The following is a 22,613-nucleotide window of genomic DNA, read 5'->3' on the forward strand; positions in this document are numbered from 1 at the left end:
ATTCATGCACTGACCTTCACGAAGGAAGCACGCGGGGTTTGGCTCCCCTTGTTCTTGTTACAGCCAAAATGTGGTGGGAGTTCAGGCTCTAGCTGGGATATTAATTCCAAGAGAAAGAGATGGTCTCAGGTGCTGCAGACCCCTTTCGGTCATTGGGAAGATGAGCAGAGGGTTGGCAGAATCATGTCATGACTGTTTTGTTTTCAGCTGGTTTGATTTGGATTTGTTGGCTGCCCTCTGCCCTGTCTAACTCCGTGAAGCGTTTAATCATACAACTGTATTCAGCTTGTGCAATAAAGCCCCACACCAGTTCTGGTATTAATTGATTTTGGAAGTCAGCAGCTGGACTGAAAGTTACCATTGAGCTCCAGAAGTGAGAGCCTGATTAAATTGCTGGGTTTACAGAATGGGTTTGAACATTTGGCAGATCCTCTTCGGGGGACAGTTGTTGCTAGTGGTGCGTGAGAACTCTGGAAAGCCCTCCTTTGCACAGTTGAATCATTAATAATACAGGCTAAACTGTGAACTCCTAATTGTCAGGCAGGTTGGACTGGGGATTATCACTTACAGGCATCAACAAAATTGATTATTAAGTGCCGCATGGTTGAGGCAGGACCTCACAGCTTGCGGGCTGCTGCTTTGGGCTGTGGGTAAGGGCAGCAGCGTTGAATGGCAGAAGAGGAGAAGGGTCAGCGCTCGCCGGGCAGTTACAGGGGAGTGGGAGAGCTGGGAAAAGGCAAGTGCGAAAGCAGGAGCAAGCCTTTACTTGAGCGGTATGAAGGCTGCACAGTTTGGGCAATCCAGCTGTGCTGCAGCTGAAGAACCTTTAGCTCAAGCCGGTGCTGCAGCTGTGAGAGGGCAGAGCAGCACGAGTGTGTGTGCGTCCACGTGTGCCTGTGCGCGGCTGTGCTGGGGCAGGGGAAGCTGAGAGCTGAGAGTGTCGGCTTGAACTGGCTCAACCAGGTGACATCAGTTGCACGGAGTCTGTTCCTTTGCCTTTCTGAAAAGGTACCGGTATCCTCAGGAAGGATTAAACTGGTTTTCTATCACATTGGTATCAAGGATGGCAAGTGCAATCAGCTTTATTGCAGATCATATTCAATAGACCCCTGTGTGCACCGCTGTGTATGATTTCCTCATAAGGTACAGCACCTGACTGGGGGAGGACTGCCACGCAGCAGTGGTTTATAACACTAAAGGAAGTAAATTACTTCATTCCGGTCTCAGAGAAACAATTATGTTAAACTAATAGTAGTTTTGGTGCTCTTTTGCTGGAAGAAAACCCTAACCCTTTCTCTCTCTCTCATTGATGCTGTGACTTCAGGGTACCAGATTGCCTACCGACTGGCCAGCAGCAGCCCGAACAAGTTCACGACGGTGGAGGTTGGCTCAACAGTCAGGCAGTTTACTGCTACGGATCTCACCCCTGAGTCAGCATACATCTTCCGGACATCTGCCAAGACCAGGCAGGGCTGGGGGGAGCCTCTGGAAGCCACAGTGATCACAACAGAAAAAAGAGGTAATGCTTGCAGCCACAGGTTGAGGTACTTGCTGTTGCATGCATTGGAGTCTGCGCTGCGTTTAGGGGAACTTTAATAACAAGCTACAGCCTGTGCAGCTCCTCCCTCTCACCCCATAAACATGCCCCAAACCATCATGATTTGAGAAACCTGGTGAGCAAGACAGACTTTTATGAGACACAGTTCTTCTAACCTGCCAGGCTGTTGGAGATTGATTTTTCCATCAGCTGCTATATTGGCCATACGCAGCCTCCTCCGGCAGTCAGATCTTTTTTCAGCTCTCTCATTTTCTAGAAAGATTGCAATCTTAAGAAAGTAAGTGATGGATGAATTATATTGATTAGAGAATGCAAAATGAGAGGTGGCGATCTTGCAGGATTTCTCCACAGCTGCTCCATCGTACCTCAGTCCTGACCTAATGTGTTAGCAAATACTCTGGCCTTTCACTGCCACACACTCGAGCAGAGTGTTTGCATCTGGATCACTCAGAATTTTTCTGCTTCTTGCATCAGCCATAAAATGGTTATTCGCATTCTGAACCTCCAGTCAGGTTCTGTTCTGTGGGGAACCTACTTGAAGAAAGCACCAGTTACACATGTATAAATGAAACCAGATGCTTAGATACCAAATGTATCAAAATATGAAAGGTATATAAGGTATTACAGATTCTGCTCTGCATCATTACTTGTTTTTTTTAATGCTTTGGCTTAAGTAACTGCTCAATTCCCCAGTCTTAGAACAGATCCCTAGAGATGCCAGTTAGAAAAATTATATTTTCTACTTGTGCATGAAGGTTTTATTTTTTTATAATTCAGAGCTAAAAGAGAATATAGTGGTAAGGAACAGGAGTGTGGGTTTTCTTCTGGTCTTGTACTATACGCCATGTTCCACTGCAAAGCATGTATCTGGTCTCTTGAGCTGGCAAAGTCAAAACTAGCCAGGGTAGCGTTACCGGCATCACTGGATCGTGTGCCATGTGCCGCTGGGATCTGTTGAGTTGTCTGGATATTGATCTTTAAGAAAACTTCTCTCTCAAAAATTAGAAGTATGCAACTTCTGTGATTTATAAAAATCACAGTTCAGAGAGAAGCACCCTTCAGCAGGTAACTAGGGCAGACCTCCACAGGTGTCTTTCAACTATTGTTAACACTTTTGCATGTGCTTGTGTGCCTGGTCTTGGCTCTTGCCCAAGTCTTGCACTATAATACAACCAGTTACATTTATTTCCAGTTCTTAAAACATGCCTGCTAAGCAATCTCTTGTTTTAACTCCTTTCTAGACCTTGCAAATCATTTAGTACAAGAGTAAGGATTTGCCCACATAATAATGTCTTCCGTATTATTTTCCTATAATACTTCTAAGAAGAGAGGGCATTGGCCTGAATTCTTTACCGTGAGGGTGGTGAGGCGCTGGCCCAGGCTGCCCAGAGCAGCTGTGGGTGCCCCATCCCTGGCAGTGCTCAAGGCCAGGCTAGACGGGGCTGGGAGCACCCTGGGCTGGTGGAAGGTGTCCCTGCCCATGGCGGGGCGTCGGAACTCAATGGTCTTTAAGGTCCCTTCCAACCCAAACCATCCTATGGGTCTATGATGTTCAACAACAGGCAACAAGATCTGTGGGGTGCACTTCAACTACTTCTGGCCTGTTTGGTGTTAAAATTCTCACTGGCATAGCTCTCTAGGTCATGTGCAGCCTTCCCAGTGTGTAACAGTGCAGTCCTCAGAGAAACAACTTCCAGAGCTGTGTTAGGAAACTTAAAGCACCTCTGCTAAAGATACTGTCCATCAAAGAGATTTATCGGCTCAAGGTATCTTCCACCCCTGTCTGATTGCTGTCAGAGTGGAAGTTTAAAGTCCAACATATGGAAGTTTCAAAAAGCCCCACCATGCCCAATAAAGTGAATACTCAAAGCTTGGAGCCTCTCCTTTTCAATAAAATGTGCTCGGATTTCACAGACCATGCACAAGCTGTTGCTGGATACACAATAGCTCAAGGCAGAACTCCCAGCTCTGCTGTGGGAACAATGATCTCTTGTTGCTATCGATGCTTTAGGGTTATCTTGAATAGGCAAGCCATAGTATGAAATGCACCCTTTCTCTTTTTGATGGATGGCTCTGCTGTATCTCTATGCATGCTATGGATCTGAGTCCCAAGGCAGGGAGCATTAACTGAAGTGATCCCGTATGTAAAGTGTAGAGAGAAGAATTGTGTAATATCATATCAGCAAGATTGATATGAGGGGATGATAAAGAAATCTATCCAGCGCAGCTATTCTGCTAACAAGTGAATAAACAAACAAACCTGAAACTTCTGTACATGGCAATAAATATTCTAGAGTGAAAAGATATTTGGTTTCCATTAATAAAAATTCATTCAATACTCTGTGCAGCCCTTGATACTAAGGTAGGCAGACACAAAAATTCCCTCAAAAATTAGCAAAATCAGTCACTCTTGTCCTTTTATATTCCTTGGATAATCCCAATATAAATCTTTACATTTTGCAATTACACCTGTGATTTATAGATCTCGACTTGCATTGTAGCTGTATCCTCCAGAGGTTCTTCTGTAGTGCTTTGAATCTATGTAGTAGTGTGTTACCCTTCAGAATAGTAACTCCAGTGATCAGAGCAGAACTGAGTCAGAAAATGTAAATGCGGCAAGAAATTAAAAGTAGTCCATTGAGTCACATGGCCTGGCCTTACATTCCTGTGCAATTCGCTCACCTTAGCATTTGCTCGTGGCTAAATTCCCATAAATAAACTCTTTATACTAATGGGTTTGTACAAACAGTCAGGAAGTATGTCTTGCCATACAAGAGATTTTAAGATCTCCCATTAGCCGCAGAAGGAAACCCAGTCATGGGGGACTGACTGCAAGATCTGACCTGCCCAAAACTGCAAGCTGGTTAAAGCTTATCAGCAGAGAGTATTAAATCCCTGCACAACACTCGCTTCCTCTGATAGAATAACCCTGAATACCTGTCACAGCCTGTCAGTGTAAGGCATTGACCTTTTGCATTGTACTCCAGCTCGCAGGCTGCTGGCACCAGGGGCTTCCTCCAGCTGATAGCTTACAAATCTTTGGGCACCAGTGTCAGCAAGAGCATGCTGCAGAGAAATGCCAAAAAATATAGGAAATGGTTTTATGGTAAGGCAGTGAAGTGCTGGCCCTATGGAGCGGTGAGGAATCGGGCAGGCGGAGTTGTGTTCGTGGAAACAAGTGCTGATGAAGTTGAATTGAATTGCTTCTCAAAAGCAAGTCACTGCGGTGTCTCCAATCAATTTCTGCTTTATTACATGCCACACATTTTAATCAGAATCAATAATCTTCATGATAAACAATTAAACAATTATTCCTCACTCTATAGAGTTTCTCTATTGAAATCGATGGAGTGCGGAGACACAGTGACGGGAAAGGAGATCTATATTGAAACAGTTGGGGACCAGCATGCTTATACCTCCATTTCCATTCCCTGCCTCATCTAAAAGGTGTACGGGTAATTACTCTGGAGAGCTCTCCCTCAGCACAGGCACTGGTTGGGTTTTGCAGGCTCAAGGTTTTGCAGGTTCAGGGTTAGTGGGCACGAAGGGAAGAACTGGGGAGCTCTGGAAGTGAACTGCAGTGGGTGCTCACCCCCAGCTCTGCACTGTCCCCAGGCTGGGCTTTGGAAGCAGCAGCAGGAGCTGCTGATGGTTCCCAGTCCCTGGCCAGAGAGAGCCGGTACAGGAATTATTGGCTGCAAGTTGTGTGCTTGGACTCTGCTGCACAGCAGCCTGTTCCAGCTCATCCCTTCCTCGTCTTCATGCTTCAGCTGGGGAGCAGCTGGTGGAAGAGGATGCTACACAGCACACAGAGAAAGAACGTAGTCCCATGGTACCAAGTAGTAAGCACAGGTTAAAAAGTGAACTAGTTTATAGGCAAATTCTGTCAAAAGAGCAATTGCAGCTAGAAGCATAGCTGAGTTTCATTAAAGATTTCCTTGGTTTGCTTGGCTGCTGGTCCTAATGGTTCTTCCTTAACCTACCAGGCTGACACCACCACCACCACCCCCAGGTTTGATGTAGGAAGGTGTATATTTAATGGTGTCCTGTGCAGGGAGAAAAGAATCGATTTTACTGCTCTTCTTTGCAGTAGGAGGTTAAGGAATGAGGTGGTTTGTGTTCTTCATGGGGCAGATCCTGAAGTTCAGTCTCCCATAGCGCTACCACTATGAAAATCTGATCAGGCTGTCACGTTTCATGTTAGCTTGAATTTCCTCTCAAAGAAGTACCGAATTATGGTTTAATTGCAGAACGACCAGCACCCCCCAGGCAGGTGATGACCCCCCAGAGTGATGTGTCGTCACGGAGTCTGCTGTTGAAGTGGGTCCCGGGAAGCGATGGATCTTCACCAATACGGTATTTTACAGTACAAGTGCGAGAACTGCCAAATGGAGACTGGCAAACCTACTCCTCTTCCATCAGCCATGAGGCGACGTCCTGCATTATTGAAAGGTACCATATGATCCCAGGCTAGCATAGAAATTCCCAAACTTCCCACTTCCAACAGTTAGGAAACCAAAGCAAGCATCACTCAGCTTCACAGTCTTTTGACGGGAGAGAGGTTAAGTGAGGTCACTGCTCCCATTTTAGAGGTGGTGTTACAAGCAGCAGTTGAGAGATTTGCTGAAGGTCATGCAATAAATCTAATTAAAGCTGGATTGCAATGTATCTTTTTGAAGCCCTTCCTGAAAGCTCAGCACCGTAGATAATGCTACTCAGGCTAAACCATATGTAGCTACACAATGCTCTGTAAAATACAACTAGTTAAAAAATCCTTTCAGTAGTGACTGATGTTAAAATCCACTCTCAATGCTACATTGCAGTTATCTCTACGTAAGTTTTTCCAGATGAAATGAGAACCATTTTTATCTGTATTTTCCATACTGAAGTTTATAGATAGGATCAGAATGTTTAAACTTTGTTATTCAGGCTTCATTATAGCCTCAGTGCTGCTGTTGTAGTTAAAGTCCTTGTAACATCTACAAAAGCAATTGAATGTCTGTGAGAAGGTACTTGTTTTGCTGTCCATTTCCTCTTGTTGACAAGCTTGTACAAATCAGATTATTTCCAAAAGTCTGTGAGCTTTTGGTGAGTCAAGTATGGAAAGCATTCAGATATGGATTTTTCAGGTCTGTTATAAGAACATCAGTAGCTGTGGCATATGGTAGCGCACCGATCATCTGCTAGAAGATGCAGATACATTGCTATCCTTTCATCTAATTGTGCAGAAAAAAAGACGATTTGACAGTTACAGGGACAAATATAGACCTGATTCATTGACCTTGGAGGTGTTATACGCACCCCAAATTATATCTGGTATCTTTCTAGTCAAAACCTGTAAAATCAAGGAAACCAGCTATGTCATTTAGACTTGGCATTACTGAAAACAAAAGATCAAGAAAAGACGATTCAAGTTATTCAAGTTGCTGTAGGTAAGTAATGGTGTCCTAATAGGGTGGCACTAGTGGAAAAGATTTCTTCTCCCCCTGGCTAAAAGCATTTTCCTGTGAAAATCCAGAAGAGTAGCATGTGCGTGATGCTAGAGTGCTGTCCCTCAGAACGCATTATCCCTTGCTGTTTAATCATTCCTTACAAGTAACTTTACTTGGGATTGTAGTCGGTGTTACAACTGCCAGCTGATGGCTGGACACTACCAATTAATTAGCTAAATCCCCTGTAACTTACAGCTCTGCATTTCTAGCCTCTGTATGCGACTTGAGAGGCAGCCTCCTCTACACCTTCCCCTGCCAAGCCAAGGCAGAAGAACCTTTGCGAAGGTTATGTCAGCTGGAAATCACTCTCTGCAGATCTTAAAGAGCTGCAAGGAACCTGTTGTTAGGGTCTTTATTAAATCATCCAGGTAATAGCATTAATTTGAAATTCAGTAAGAATAAAATGCACTAATCAAACGGGATGGTCTAGAAGATTAGTCCAAAGGCTGGTGCTCTGAATTCCAGTGCCTGCTGGGCTCTGGCTGACCCTGGGCACCTTCCCTGCCTCCTCCTGCCTCTCATCCCCATCCATGCCCCGAGGATGAGCTGACCCACAGAGCTGGTTTGAGGCTATCTCAGGCAAAGCACCTTTGAAAGCCAGGTTTTGTCCAGCCATGCACGGCTCTCATCTTGTCCTTCCCAACAAGCCTCAGTCACAAGCTGCTCCCGTGAACTGCAGTGTCCTGGGTGTTTTCTGAAGCCCGACTCAGCTGTGAGTCTGCGTGTTTTCAGGAGCTCAGGCCAGTGGAAGTCTGAGAAGACACTGGTGGCAGCAAGGGCGCGAACACCCCTGCATCATGGGAAGCTGTGGGATGCTGCAAGGAAGAGGCGACATGGAGAAGAGACAAACCACTCAATGACTTCAGTTCCAAGGGGCAGGGTCTCTGCAGAGGCTCATTCTGGGGCAGGTTGTGATGATGTGGGGAGATTTCATCCCTCAGCTGTGTTGGTTTTTTTTACATTCCACAGCTTGAACCCCTTCACCTCTTACAAAATGCGAGTGAAAGCAACCAACGACATTGGAGACAGCGACTTCAGCACGGAGACGGAGGCGGTCACAACTCTGCAGGACGGTAAGCAACGAGGAGAGGCACACGGGGGGCATCGCCGTGGGATGGGCGCTCCCCAGTGCTCTGGGGTTTGCTGGACTGGCTGTAATGTGTTCTCCACTGGGACTGCGGAGCGAAAATTGAACAGTCAATGTGGTTTTGTTCATAGGAGATTGATACAGGTAGTAATGAGATGTGGCTGAATTAATAACAGGCAGCCTTAAGTGTCCTGCTGTGCCCTCTGATAATGAATCGTTCTTTCAGGAGTCTCAAAATGGAATTAAACTCCATTTGATTGGCTTCCAAACTTTGCACTAACCATTATCTTTGCAGAAATTGAATAATTTACAAGAGATCATTAAAAATAAATGCAGAACCACACATACTTTTGAAGAAGTTTCTTCAATTGTTTTCACTCACCATCCACATCAGTCTGCAATATGGCAAAATTGCTGAGGTGTAAGTAAGAAAGAATATGAAGCTCCTAGAAACATGAACATTTAATCCTGCAGATCAGGGCTAATAAACTGTGAATGACATTGACAAGGCTTTTATTTTTAGCCTTAGAGATCAGCTTCTAATTCCTTGATTGTATAAAGTCAATGTCTGAATGCAGAAGTAGCTCTGATGTCTTGAATGGAGAAAGGAGCTCTGCAAAGTGTGAAAAAGCATCGGTATTTACTCTTAGCCTGGGAAACGGGGTAATACTGGGGTGCATATTTATATATGTATGTATATATGGTGCTAGGAATCAGCCAGAATTTCATACAGCTCAAGGAATGACTAGTTAAGTACGACACTGAGGTACAAAAATAGGAAACAGTTTTGTAAATGAATGTTGAGAGAATGTGATCTTGAAATTAGAAATCAGAGGACAGAGTTCAGGAGTATCCTAAGTTAAACAAGAACCCACGTAATACTTGAATAATGTGCCTGGCAGCCTTTTAAAGACATCCTGACCTTCCTGAAGAGTGTCTGCTGTATTGGTGTGGGCTGTAACTGGTACTAATGAGACAGCACTGACTCACTGTTTCAGAATTTAAAATTTTATTTTCAATTCTCTTTGAATTTAGCTATGGTGAATCCAGAGTTGTGCTTGGACTCTCACAGCAGGGAAACACTGTGAGAGCTTCTCACCTCCATAACAAACTGCACTTTTATTCTGCTGAGCAAACCTGGTGCTGCCACTAGAGCATTGCACTGCGGCGGGCTGTCAGCTCCTGATAAGCCTTCCCTTCTCCGTGTTTGAGCTGCTGCAGCCTGTGTGTATGTGCTGCAGGCCATGGGCACAGGCACGGCTTAACCCATGGCAGATCCAGGTGTCCCAACTAAAATAATCTGTGACTATGTCACACAGACTCCTAAAACCAAGGTGGGCTTGCCCCAGCTGTGGGAATAGTATCATGGCAATTTTGGAATTGGTTTGCTCGCGCTTCCAAGCACACACACAGGTGGTTCAGCTTCCCCTCAAGTGTGTATCCAGTTGTTTGGGAGCAGCTGGCACGCTGCAGCTTCCTCTAGATTTACGCCCTCAGCTTTTTCTTTTATTCCTGCTCAAGTTGCCAAGGCCATAGGTAGAGCGAGAGCTGAACGAGAAGTGGCTGGCAATGTTCATATCCACCGCATGGCGTTTGAGACCCACCACACGGTAGCTGGGATAGAAGGTTTTCTTCAGCAGTGAGGAGGGAGAACCTGGTGAAGAAAAGCTGCCCGTTCCCCAGCCTGTGGCTGTAACAGCTTTGCTTACCTACCTTTCGTATTTAGTTCCAGGTGAACCACCCAGTTCCGTGTTGGTAACTCCCCACACGACTTCATCTGTCCTTGTGCAGTGGCAGGTAGGTACAATGAGAAATCTTGATAGTTCTGGAACAATTTTTTGGTTGCTTTGACTTGTTGATATTTATGGTGCGTGGCAAGGGCCATTTTCCTGAGCTGGAAGTGCAGCAGTAAAGTTGAAAGACTGCAGCTGCTTCCTTATTTCCCTGATCCAGGCAGGGATTTTGGTGACGGATGGAAATTTCTGGCAATTGCTTTTACTTTGTGCCCCATGAGGGAAAGCTTGGGAGGGGAAGGAGTTTCTGTAGCAGTGGCCAAGATCATTACTTGTACTGCCCTTTCATCGATGCCGATGGACATGCACCTTTCCACGGCAAACACTCACCGGAGCGCGGCAGCGGTACAGCTGAGCAGTGAACAGCTCACTTCCCTCTGCGTTGCGTAGCGCCTCCTTCAGCTGCTGAAATGATCAGAAGCACAGACTGTGCCCGAGATCCTGCTCGTGCCTTTGAGGAACTCCACATGCCCTCTTGGCTCTTTGAGGGCTAAAAATTGAGATTTCTTCAGAGAAAAGGAAGGAAGTTTGAGCTCTCCGCAATATCTCCGAGTTGGATGTGAAAGTATTTGTGCCAAGCCTGCGCTTTATGTAAGCCTTGCCTCTGCCTGCCTTTATCTTTCAATACTGACCTCCTGGGAGATGCTGGAACATTTTGTGACCCAGTGCCTGAGGCTTCTTTTTGCAGAGTGAGCATTAATAGAGGGAACTCAGTGGGGTACTGTGCGTTATCCGTCACCTAGCCTGGAAAGCCTCTGCCACCCTGCTCCTGAGACAATGTCCCACACACATAATAAGGATGACTTTGGACAGATTGCATTATAGTGAAAAATGTACATATGCGTTTACAGTACAGATGGGGCTCCTTGCATTTTTGGAAAAAAAAATATATGTATGAGGGTCTGTTTATTGCTATGCAGCAGCACTTTAAAAATATGCCTGGCTGTACTGCTGGGTTGCTGGCCCAAGTTCACGAAGCATAATAGTAAGCAACAACATTGCTTACAGCATGTTGGACAAATAGAAGACATGTTGAACAGTTTTACCGAAGGAATTATGGGGAGATGTAAATCTACCACCCCACGTACAAATAAAGCCCCCAGCGAAGGGAAAAAGGTATACCCAGAGAGGACAAGGAGGATGTGAGGCGTGATGTACCACAGAAATAAACATTCCCCCAATTGACTGATTATTGGTGTGTAGTTAATGTGAAATAGGTGGTTGTTTAGGTAATTGGATGCTTTTTATTTCATGAAAATGAAATGGGGTTGCTGTGCCAGAGCCATCTCAAGGGAGTTGTGGGCGATTATATGTCATTACTACATATATATTAATAGGTCCTGGTAATTCAGCCGTACTATATTTTTCAAATAAACAAAAATCTTCAAGTCCCACAATAGCCTCCAATTAAGAGGAAGTTTCACAGCAGTGTCTAAGAAATAATGTAAACTGAAAACAGTAGTCAAGCTAAATGGGAGAGTAGATTTCCAAGCAACGCTAAATTTTTAACTTTGAGCTGTTTTAATAATTCACAAAACAAACTCTAGATGCACTATCTGTGCTTTCAGCTGCTTGGTCCAATCAGTCCATTATTTTTAAATTTAAAGTAGGAAGAAAATAAGTAATTTCCATTGAGGCCTGTTGTATCAATAATGCAAGGTTATTTCCGATGTAAAGGATGTTACAGTTGACATCAGGATCATGTTCTGTTCTGCTTCCAGCTTAAAGATAACAATTATTCAAACTTAACATTTCAGTCTTTTTTTTTTTTAATTATTTTTAAACAGCACAAAAATGTTTCTCTTACTTCTGTACATTTCAGGCTGCCACTCGTAATCATTTTACCTATTTCAGCAGATCCCTCAGGCCTTCCTACAAAATCCTAAATAATCCATTACATCAAAAGCAGAGTTTTGTCCATGAAAGACAGCTAGGAAGGGGAAGACCTGACCTTTTAGCAGAGTACCCTTTTCAGGGAAGAACCAACATTTCCATTGCAAGGAGAAAGACCATTTTCAAGCCATCTATTTTCTGAGCTTTCCTGTCCTAAATTTAAAGGAAGGAAAAAATGGAGAATCACATGAAAGAAAAACGTTTGGTACCACAATAAGGAATTAAGCATTATCTGTTAGGCAGTTATATAGCAGAGCAGGGAGTAACAGTCTCTTTCTCAGCTTCAGCAGTGTTTTCTTTTTAAGATTCTGTAGGATATTCCACCTCATTTTTTTTATTATTATTAAAAAAAAAAAAAGGTATTAATATTTGAAATAGGAAAAAGACATTGAATCTTTCCAAGAGCACCTTCCTTCTAGGTAGTGATTAACTTAAAATACAAATCCATTTAATGTTCACAGTATTTTTTTTGTTATGTGAAGTTTATTTCCTTGCTGGACAGGTTCTGTTTTCTTGCACCTTCTCTCCTCCGTGGTGATACACTCAAGTGCCTCCTTTCACCCTGTCTCTGGAGAAGGCAGTCCTGGTGCCTTGCGTTGGGACCCCTCCCTGCCAGGAGAGGGGGAGGGAAGGATGCTGCCGTGCTGTGGAGCCCTTCTCTGCCCCATCACAGCTAAAACAACTTCAGTGTAATACAGAAAACAAGAGAGAAAAGTCAAAAGATTGGAAAAGAGAAAGAAAAAAGAAAGATCACAATAGATATACCAGTAACTTCCAGTAAACCACAGCTTGTCATCTCCACCTTGCAGAGGAGAACATTTCAGCTGGTCCCTGAGCCATGGTGTTGCCAGGCAGCCCTGGACAAACTGTGGTCTGTTTGCTCCATCCCTTGGACACGGGGCTCAGCTAGGAAAGGCTGTTGTACAAGAGGTTGATTTATTTGCCTTGTGAAATGGAGTCTGCGAGGGAATATGATTGCCCTTTTTAAAATACATCATGGGAGTAAACACCCCGTAGGGAGAAGAACAGTTGAACCCAAAAGGCAGAGTTAGCACAGGAACAAATGGTTATAAACTAGCTACGAATTGTTTAGATTAGAAATTAAATGCATGTTTCTAACCACCCAAGCAGTGAGGCTTGGAACAGCTTTCCAACAGGAATACTGGGAAGCAGAAAACTCAGCCCGTGTTCTGGTGGAGGTTGCTGTTTGTGACAGGGACAGTAAGGAGCTGACTCTCTGCAGTCCTGAGGGCCCAGTCCTGCTGATTGCTGAGGTCCCTCGCAATCCTGTGTTCCTGGATCATTCTGTAGTGCGGATGCTAAATAACAGTGAAAGGTAGTCAGAGCTTCTCCAAAGGATGGAGCAAAATAATGAGCGTGAAACAATGATGAATGAGGTTCTCCAGCCATGCAGAGCAAGGACTGCGGGATCTTGGGGCTATTTGGATTGCTTTCAGCAGGCTCTGGGCAGGACAGCTGCAAAAGAAGGCAGCTTCTTGCGGGAGCAGTTTCTGCTCTTTTTCCTGGTAGCTGTAGAGCTTTCTTACATGCTGGTTCACATAATTTTCTTGTTTGGTTTCCATAAACTGCAGTCTTTCTACTTAATTCTTTCAGCCCTCACCCAAAGCAAAGTCCTTTGCACTGAGATGGGACAGCCCCCTCTTTCCATTTGCCATCGTGCTGAAGTAATGGAAAATTCTTGTCATTTCTGGAAGCGGAATGCTAGGTTATTACCAAATATCTTCCTTCTTTCCTGTAAAAGTATTCTTAGTTTCTTCATTAAAATTAGATGTGGTATTACCTTCTATTGTGGCAGCATTTCACACCAGCAATTAATTTGTCCACAATGGACAGAAGGGTTCCCTTAGCAAAGACTGCTAGGGATCTTTCTGGATTAAAGGCAAGATCATCATTAAAATCCTTTATATTTTCAGCCCCTTAAATTTCAGCACAAGAATCTTTAGAAGATGGCTCAGGGCATCTTCTCTGCAGTTCTTAGCTTGTGTTAGACTCATGAAAGTATTTTTTTTCCCAAACATGAAGAAGCCCTTTGCTTGTCTCTATTTAAGCAAGCCATTCAGACAAAAATGGCCTTTTCAGTGTGTGTCAGCACCCGAAGGAAGATGTGAGGGGCTGCTGAAGAATCCTTGCTGAGGTGCTATGTCTTTGAGCATCTCCCAGCATGTTGCAGAAGAAAAAACCCTCCTATCAGAGCCGGTGCAATGGCCATACACACTGCACTGCTCCATGCTGCTGGGGAGGGGCTGGGATTGCCTGTGGGACTGGACCTGTACAACGCACCAAAGTCCATCACACCGTGACTCCTCGCTAAATGCCTCTCTGAGGCTATGAGACCTATTTTCATCTTCCTAATTAAAGCCCAAATACACCAGTTCTTTGTTATTCTCTCATCAGTCTTTCAGTAAAATAATGGCCAATGAAGAATGTCCTATGAGAAGTCCCCAAGGAAAATAGCCACAAAAGGAATTCTGTCTTTGACAAATTTATTTATTTCTTTTCATCTTGGAAGAAGTGAAGTGCTGGTTTACTGTTCCGCTGGTGGTGGCCAGCAACATGCATTTTCAAGGACACGTTTAAGTAAATTATCACACACAAGTTCCCATGGACCGAGAAGGAAAGGAGCTTAGCTCTCAGCGTAGTACATCAGGTGTCAGGTTTTGAGTAAAGAGCCTTTTGTAATTGCCACAGCTGAGTAAAATCATTAAAGTTGCCTTTAATGTGTTTTCCAAATGACACAGCCTTTGACCCTGTGCATTACCAATGGCTATTTTCAGCAGGGAGCACGGTGTCCCTTCGTGCAGGACTGGTGTCCGCTGCTGCCCGTTGTGATGGATGTTGGATGCGATGCACACCTTAACAATTCTGTTCTTAACCTGAATGTTTTTCAGCCTCCCAAAGTTGAGAGTCTAAACGGCTTGCTGTTGGGATACCGGATCTACTACCGGGAGCTGGATTACGACACTGGATCTGGAACAGAATCCAAAACCATCCAGAACCCTTCAGCTTTAAGAGCAGAGCTCACACGTAAGCCTGTGTTTGGGGCCCTATGATACCCCAGAATGGTAATCCATCATTATACCGGGCACCGTATGCCCTTTTGCTCCATGGAAATAACACACCGTTGTGTCTGAGAGTCCTGGGGATAATTTAGCTTTTACATAATCGGGGTGAAGAAGCTAAAAAATGCTAGTTAACTTCTGCCCCATCAGCAGCAGTTGTAATGGTACGTGCTAATCTACGCCAGCATACTTGAATTGATGTTCTGTCCCCCACGTATCCTCTGATTCCCTGCTTTCTGCTGCCTCCATTTCACGATTACCCTAGTATACTTTGTTCTGCCGTCAGACAAAAAAAAAGAGAGACTTTGTTTTCCTCAGCTGGGAACCTTTTTCTTTCATGCTATTTTTTTAATCATTTTTATTTTGTTATTCTTCTTGCAGTATAGGAAAACAGCCGAGAAGTTTTAAATACAGTTTTTACAGTTCCAAATTGTTTGTCCCTATTTTGGAAGAAAATAGCAAAAATGAGCAATAATTTTAAGGTGCACGCTTGCCATGTTAGTCACTGGGATTTTTGGCTCACTGGAAAGAAGGTGGAGAGGGAGAGGAATAATAGAAAACTGAAAAGGATTTTTAGACAAAGGCTAGAAAGGAAATCAGAGGGAAGAATAGGCAGAATAAGATGATGGGAGGCAAAGATGTGAGCCCTTGGTAGCCTGACAGACATGGCCCAGCAATGAGATGTGCTCACAGAGGCACCAGCTTTTGTCCTGTTTGATGTCAGTGGAATATTCAGAATATTATAATACGCTAAGAGCAGCAGCATAGGGATGAGTGAGACCATTTCAATATCTTACACCATCTTCCATGTTTCTCTGAACCCATCAAAGTCGTTTCTACAAAAGCAAGAGTGATTTTTGTGGGGATGTGGGAAAAGTGGATGCCTTAAATATAAATAGAAATAAGCACCTAACTGACCTCCGTCACATGGTTAGTGCTGAATGAGACTTCTCCGGCTGTACAGAGTTTTAACGAGGACATAGCAGAGATGTAAGTCTCTACTCATAGATGTAGGTCTGCATAAGGGTTTTTCTCCAGACAAAAGCTGAATCACTGACTCTGTATATTATCATTAAATAATGACTTTGGATGTTGTCTAGTCTCACAAGCCAGGGAGCCTGTGAAACCTACCGGATTCCTTTCTTCCCTCTTCTTGGCTGGCCCTGCAGCTATGTTCCTAATAGCTGTAGAGTAGAAAAAAACATGCTGTACCTCTCCAGAGAGTCAAGAGAAAGGGGTGGAGAGAAGTGTATTTTAAGCAAAATATCCCTCCTTCTCCTCGTAATATGACAATTCACCCTTAGAACACCTCTGTTCCTCACTGACCTGCGGTTTTGTACAACTTGGCATATTATTACAATTTGCTCACAGCAGGAATATTGAATCCTAGAAGTGAAACTGTGGGAAATCTCACCCACGTTTAAAGAAATGGGTCCCGTCCTATTGTAGGTGTTCGCTCTTCGTGGCTGGTGTTCCAGGTCTTTACCCTGCAGCTCTTCAGGATATGAATTTTGCATGTTGAGAAATAAGGATGTATAATACAGTGTTGAGTGTTTCCCCCCTAGAAATTCTTTCATTTTCACTCATTTGTTCTATTGAATCTAGAAGTCAGGACATTTCTGTGTTGTATGTTTGTGAGATTCTGTTTGAGGAGGAAATGAAACAGCCCTGTGTGAGTGAGATGCTTTTGATGTGTTACGAGAGAGTTATGTGATTTTATTGCCCTTCAAGGTATAGTCCTAAAGCTCAAACTGTGTGTGTGTGTGCACTGCATCATTTGCCTCTGTCTCTGCTGTACATCATTTGCAATAACTATTTCCTCGCACTGTAACAAGCTTTCTGCTTTGCTTACCCTGAATAGCCCAAAGCAGCTTCAAGACAGTGAACAGCAGCTCTGCATTAACGACGTATGAATTAACACGTAAGTGCACATTGCCTTTAGATGGGATTCTGTAATGGTTCAAAATACATTACGGGCAAACTCCTATGGTTCTCCTCAGTGGATCTAGCAGAAATCAACACATATTAATGATTCAGCTTTCTCAAGTTTCTTTTTCTTTAAGCCTTTGCTTTCCCTACATCAAGAGACGTTGACGATGCAAGTAGGTAGCTGTTGTATAAATGTGGCTGCTGGGAAGGTAAAACATTATTGACTGAAAAAAGCCAGTATTGCTGATGCTAAATGAATTTTGATTCGCTTGCTACATATTTTGCAGTCCATCTGAGTTTAGCTGTATCACATCATTAGTCCTATGATTCAAGCATTGAGATGCTCGGGCATTCCGTGGAGCAGGAGGCCAGCTTAGAGAGGGCCCAATGAGTTCATGTGCATCTCCAGAGGTGTTTTCAATTGGAAATGAATAAAATAGCATTCGACAGAGTTAAAAGGCAAGTTGCTTTGTAGTGGTGATGGTTCACTAGATAGGTTTTGCCCAAGGCTTTTGAGTCACAGATTGTGATGGGCTGAAAAAAAAAAAATGCAGCCCTATCCCCACTGAAACTTGCATGCATGAACTCATGCGTTCCATTTTCTTACACATGCAGTTAACACTAAAATCTCCCTTGTGGCTTTTTGTGGCAGCAATTAAGGGTTCCCTGTACAAGCCGCCTGCAACTATATCCTATATATGTTACTTTTGTTTGTTTGTTTGTTTACAAACTTAGCATCGTTATTGCTGATTTGCTTGCTACATGTTTTGCGGTCCATCTGAGTTTAGGGGTATCACATGAAAAAAATAGTGATGTGATGTCATTTACAATATACCTGAGACTGGGGAATGATGCTGGATTTGGAGTCAGATATAGGAGCACAACACTTCTAAATATTTCTGTGAAATGGAATGATTCGTTTTATTGAACCTTCCCAAACCGATGGCACGCTGTCAGCCACAGAGTCAAGGCTGCTATCTGATTCATAGACAGCAGAAGAAATTATTGGCAAAGGGAGAAATTTGGACCCCTGGCCATGTGTGTCTTAATCAATTCAATGCTCATTTGGATAAGGCAGTTTATATTATTGAGCGCTCTCTTACTCTAATTTCACTGTTAAATATCGTAGATGATAAATACTTCTGTTAGGATTGATTCTTTCATCCTGAAAATGCAAAATCTGAAACCGCTCAGGCGCTGCCTCCCCTAATGACGTTGATGTGATTCTACTCCACCCTCATTTGCATCTGTTAATTACCCTCATACAGTTGGGTTTTCTAGATTTTTTCACACTGCTCTCACTGTCCTTACCTCATCTGTCAGAGTATTTTCTATATGTCAGCAAAGCAATTGGTTGCCTAGTGGCCAAACGGAGTCCAGGCTTCAAGTCCTCCTTTCCCTCTGTGATAGCTGTTCAGGCTGTGGTCGCTCTGAAGGAGAAGGAGACCCGTGCGGTACATCCAGCGGGACACAGGGGTCTCCACTGCAGATCATCTTCTGCACCCTGCTTCAGCCGAGACATTCTTGAGCTGCTGAGTGACTCCCTAGATGAAAGCCCCAGGGGTTAGGCAAAGGCTTGAAGCCAAGTTCCTCCTTACCGGTAGAGGTGGAAAAAAGCCTGTATGTTGAACATTCAAAGCAAAGCACTGCCTTTCTCTGTCATTAAGAATGACCTAGAGACGTTCCTGTAGCTAGTTACCCATCAGGAAAGATTCCTCTTACTGGAGCAACGCTGTGAGGAAACACTGAAAAATCCTGCCATTTCATCACAAAGATCTTTCATAATTATGCAAATCCTGCCGTAATGTGTGAGCTAAGGAAGGATGGAAGGAGACATTGCACTGTTGTCCTGTTCTGGTGCTGCGTTTTCGAGAGAGAAGTCTGGTGGTAAAGAGGGGATGTAGTCTAAAAAAATACCTGTAATGAAGTATAAATAATAACGTATGCTATTTTATTTTTTCAGATTTGAAGAAATACAAGAGATACGAAGTACTAATGACAGCATATAATGTTATTGGTGAAAGCCCTACCAGCACACCAGTGGAAGTGTTTGTGGGAGAAGCAGGTAGGTAAAAGGAAAATTAGCAGATTATTTTTTTAAAAGTACTGGCATGCTTTAGTATTCTCCAGATAATCTTTAATATTTGTCCAGGAAAGGGTTGATTTGAAACATTTCCCAGTCATGTTGGCTAACAGGTTTTTTTGTAGCATCCTCTCCTAGAATAGGCTGGCACTGCCAGTCACTTGCCAGTTGGTCTACACGAAGAAGGGGAGAAAGGGCGTTTGAGAGAAAGAAGAGAAAATATTTCTGGAGTTGCAGGAGGATGACTGTTCATACCAAATTAGCTTGAGGGAAAAATTGACTCGAGTTAAAGAAGTGAAAAGTGGAGCACAGAAATGCCACGAGGGAAAAGATACAAAACTACAAAACAAGAGAGACTTGGAAAGCTGCTGCTTTTATTTTATAGCCCTCTGTGTAGAGATGCTGCCGGTGCACCACACCTTGCTATATTCTTATGGTCGGGAAGTCAAGATGACACTGTGTCTAGTTTAACGCCAGCTTTGGAGGCACAGGTGCCGACTGCTCTCAGGAACATGCACCTCTGTAGCCGCACGCAGCCACTGCAGAAGCTGGGGTCAATGGCACTACTCATGCCGTTACTGACTACAGATCTCCTGCGTGAATCCAGGCTGTATTTATGAAATGTAACTTGCTGATCATTTTAAAATCCCTCCATCAGGAGGCCGGAGGTGGAGATCAGGATGAGGCAGTTAACTAGACGCTGCTTTGAATGCTTTGTGAAACAGGTGATTTTGCAGCGCCCAGATAACCTGCCGCTGAGCCTGTGCTTCTCGGTGACTCAATCTGAGGAGCGTGGGACTGGAATAGCTGATGTCTTCCTCACAGCCACGGCGGCGGTGCCGTGTTTATGGTGACCCCAGCTGGAGAGAGGCTGGCGCCGAAATCGTTGGTAGTTATGGTATCAATTTTTGCAGCAGCATCTTTTGAAGCTTAGAAGAAGAATAGGCGACATGCACCCTCCTGTTGTTCAGCCTGCTACCGTGAATGAATCTGATTACACTTTTGTTCTTCTGTCACAAGGCTAGGATGTAGAAGCTATCAAACCCAGCGCTAATTCATTTCATTATTATTCATAAAATATTCTACTGCTCAAAAGTAAGCAAATCACAGGTTTTTTAAACTCTACTGCATGATTTTTTAAACTCTTCTTAACCTTTTCATTTCAAATATGGTGTAACATTCGCTATCTTTCTCTGAAAACATCATAAATTAATCAGAGCAGCTTGGTTCTGGAGAGACAGCTGGCAATATTTACTTTTTTTTTTTCTAGTTTGCTGCTGCTCCAACTTACTTCTGCAACTGCAGCAAAGAAAGCCCAAGTGGAGCCAACTGTATCTGGCTTCAAGATACATTTTTGTTTCAGAGCTACAGTTCTCCCTGCTGCAAATGGAGCCAGCACATGCTTTTATACACGTGTACACAGCAGAGAAAATCAGCTGGGGAAAACAAGGAAATGCTGTTATATTGTGTCTTTCAATCCCGTGGTCCAGGTCTTCCTTGTTGTAACTCAGACAAGGAACGGGGCAATGGAAGGAGCCAAACTTGAGACGAAACTGATATGCTCAGACCTCCTTTCGCAGGCAAGGCTGGTATATCTGAAGTTGTGGCATGACTGAGATAGTTTTTTAGAGATGCTGGATTTACCTCCGGTTAGGGACAATCCAGGTTCATGCTGTAGAAATGATGAATGTAGGATCTTCCTGCCGATTTTCAGTCTTGTTGTGTGAAGTTGTTATGCTTTGTTAGATAACTGCCTCTTCCACCTCCAAAACTGGCTGTGATTTATACTGTGAGTAAAGTGATTGGAGCTGGTATTGCAATTTAAGTTTTAAATTGATTTGTGACACCTTTGAGTTAAAATGTGCTGTGGAAATACAAGGGTTTGTTGTTATTGTTTATTTGATGTTCTTACCCATGGTAAAGGCAGTTAAACAGCAAGCTGGAAAAAAGGGGGGCTGCTTAGCTTGAGCAGTGGGGCATCCATGGTAAAAAGAGAGAAACCCTTCTCGATAAACTACAGGTGCTGGCATCACAGGCATAGCACTGAACACAAAATGACGGAAGGGGACCGGTCCCCAGCTTGAAGGCCCCCGATAACTTAACGCCTCGGGACCATTAAACGGTGCTTCGTTCTGCCATAAGGGTTGCAGTAATTCTGGTGGGTGCGAGAACGTTCCTCTCGGCTGTAAAAAGGGGAATATACAGCACATGCCTTGGGGGAAATGTGCTGGGCTTAGGCCAGCTCGGTCAAAACACCCAGTTCTGTGCAGTTCTAGGGGCTGTTTCTTACGGGGGGGGGGGGGGGGGGGGGGGGGCACCTGGAAATAATACTGAGGGTTCAGCTTTGACGTCTGGTACAGCCAGACGAGCGATGCAGGAGTGTCTGTAATTCCTTCCTTCCCTCTTGCACTCTCCCCTGTTTGATCTGAAGATTTTCCTGCCATTGTATCTGGATTTTTACAAGAAGAGTAGGCAATGGAACACCCTGAAAAACTTGGGGGGGTTGGGGAACCCATCAAAACCAGCCTTCTGGCAGTTTTGCCAATCAAATGAGTAAAAAGCACCCTAATGGAGAGTATCTCTTGAGCTCTTTGAGTGCCACTGAGCCGTACCGCAGCCAGGAGCCTTCTGGGGCAGCCCGAGCGCTCCGGTCTCACTTGCCTCTGACTGATGGGCGAGGGGAAATTTTGGGAGAGCAACCTGCTGGTAGCCAACAGGGCAGAGACAAGTAACAGACCTCTGAGTGCTGCCTTTCCTGGTGAATAAAGGAAGATAGATGCAAGTGGTTTGCGGTTTCTTGGTTGGACTTTTTCTTTTTTTCTTTTTTTTTTTTTTTTTTTTTTTTCTACAAGGGGAGTAAAACCTTTTTCTTGTTACAGTAACCCCTAAGATTAAAACCCTGGCAAGGGCTCCATTTTGAGTTCTGCCTGGACATTTGCAAAGCTCAGCAGCGTGGAGAGCAATTCTTCCATGTGTCAGGAGAGCAGCAGGCTGGGAGTCCTTGTGCTCAGTGCAGCCGGGAAGGATGCGCTGCCTGCTCAGTCTGAACAGAGCCAGCATCCTTCCCCCACCTGCCTCCAGTGCCTGGATCCCTCTCCTCCGCAGACCAGAAGATCCTCATAACGTTGCCTTTTCAGAGCTGGCTGCAGCTCTGCCCTGCTCATTAGAGAACCATGTGCATCTCCCGACAAATGACAGAAAAATTGAAAGCCACCACTTGCAGAAATTAGGAAGGGAGTCGCAGCCCCATCGGCAAGCCCCCTTCTCGCCTTGTTAATTCATTTAACAGTTCAGCTGTCAGGGATGCCGGCTTTGATTGGGAAGGCAGCGAATGTTCGGTGAGAGGCTGGGTACTGATATTCATCCCAGCTCTAAACGCAGCTGCTACCAGAGGTGCTGTTCTGCTCGACTGAAATTAAGACTCTGTTAGAGCAGCCACTATATCAAGAGCGTTATTCTGCTGGGTCGCTGTCACTAGCTGATTGTGTGGTGGGCTCTGGAGTTCAGGAGACTCTACTACCAGCATATTAATTAAACAAAAATCACAGGTTTGGGGCAGGCGTGCTTCACCTGATTTGGGAAGGTGAATAAAATGGAAGGCATCAATAGAAATCCTGTGCTAACGAGCCTGCAGCCTCCAGTGCTTCTCCCATACACTGCAAAGCTGTTCTGGATGAAAAATAATGGAATTCATAATT

General features: G+C 44.2%; 1 protein-coding gene across 4 annotated transcripts in view; it reads left to right on the forward strand.

The window, feature by feature from the left end:
* The window catches only part of SDK1 (sidekick cell adhesion molecule 1), a 418,908-nt gene that overhangs the window by 350,915 nt on the left and 45,380 nt on the right, over positions 1-22,613 (forward strand). For 3 of the 4 annotated variants that reach the window (XM_040591242.1, XM_040591243.1, XM_040591241.1), the window contains 7 exons: positions 1,325-1,519; positions 5,809-6,010; positions 8,020-8,123; positions 9,864-9,934; positions 14,733-14,868; positions 16,765-16,824; positions 18,796-18,897. In XM_040591242.1, coding sequence (XP_040447176.1) covers positions 1,325-1,519; positions 5,809-6,010; positions 8,020-8,123; positions 9,864-9,934; positions 14,733-14,868; positions 16,765-16,824; positions 18,796-18,897 — 870 coding nt within the window. The remainder of the gene's footprint in view (positions 1-1,324; positions 1,520-5,808; positions 6,011-8,019; positions 8,124-9,863; positions 9,935-14,732; positions 14,869-16,764; positions 16,825-18,795; positions 18,898-22,613) is intronic. The other variant, XM_040591244.1, reaches the window with a different exon arrangement.

This window comes from Falco naumanni, chromosome 4 (assembly GCF_017639655.2).
Source record: "Falco naumanni isolate bFalNau1 chromosome 4, bFalNau1.pat, whole genome shotgun sequence".
Taxonomy (NCBI): Eukaryota; Metazoa; Chordata; class Aves; order Falconiformes; family Falconidae; genus Falco; species Falco naumanni.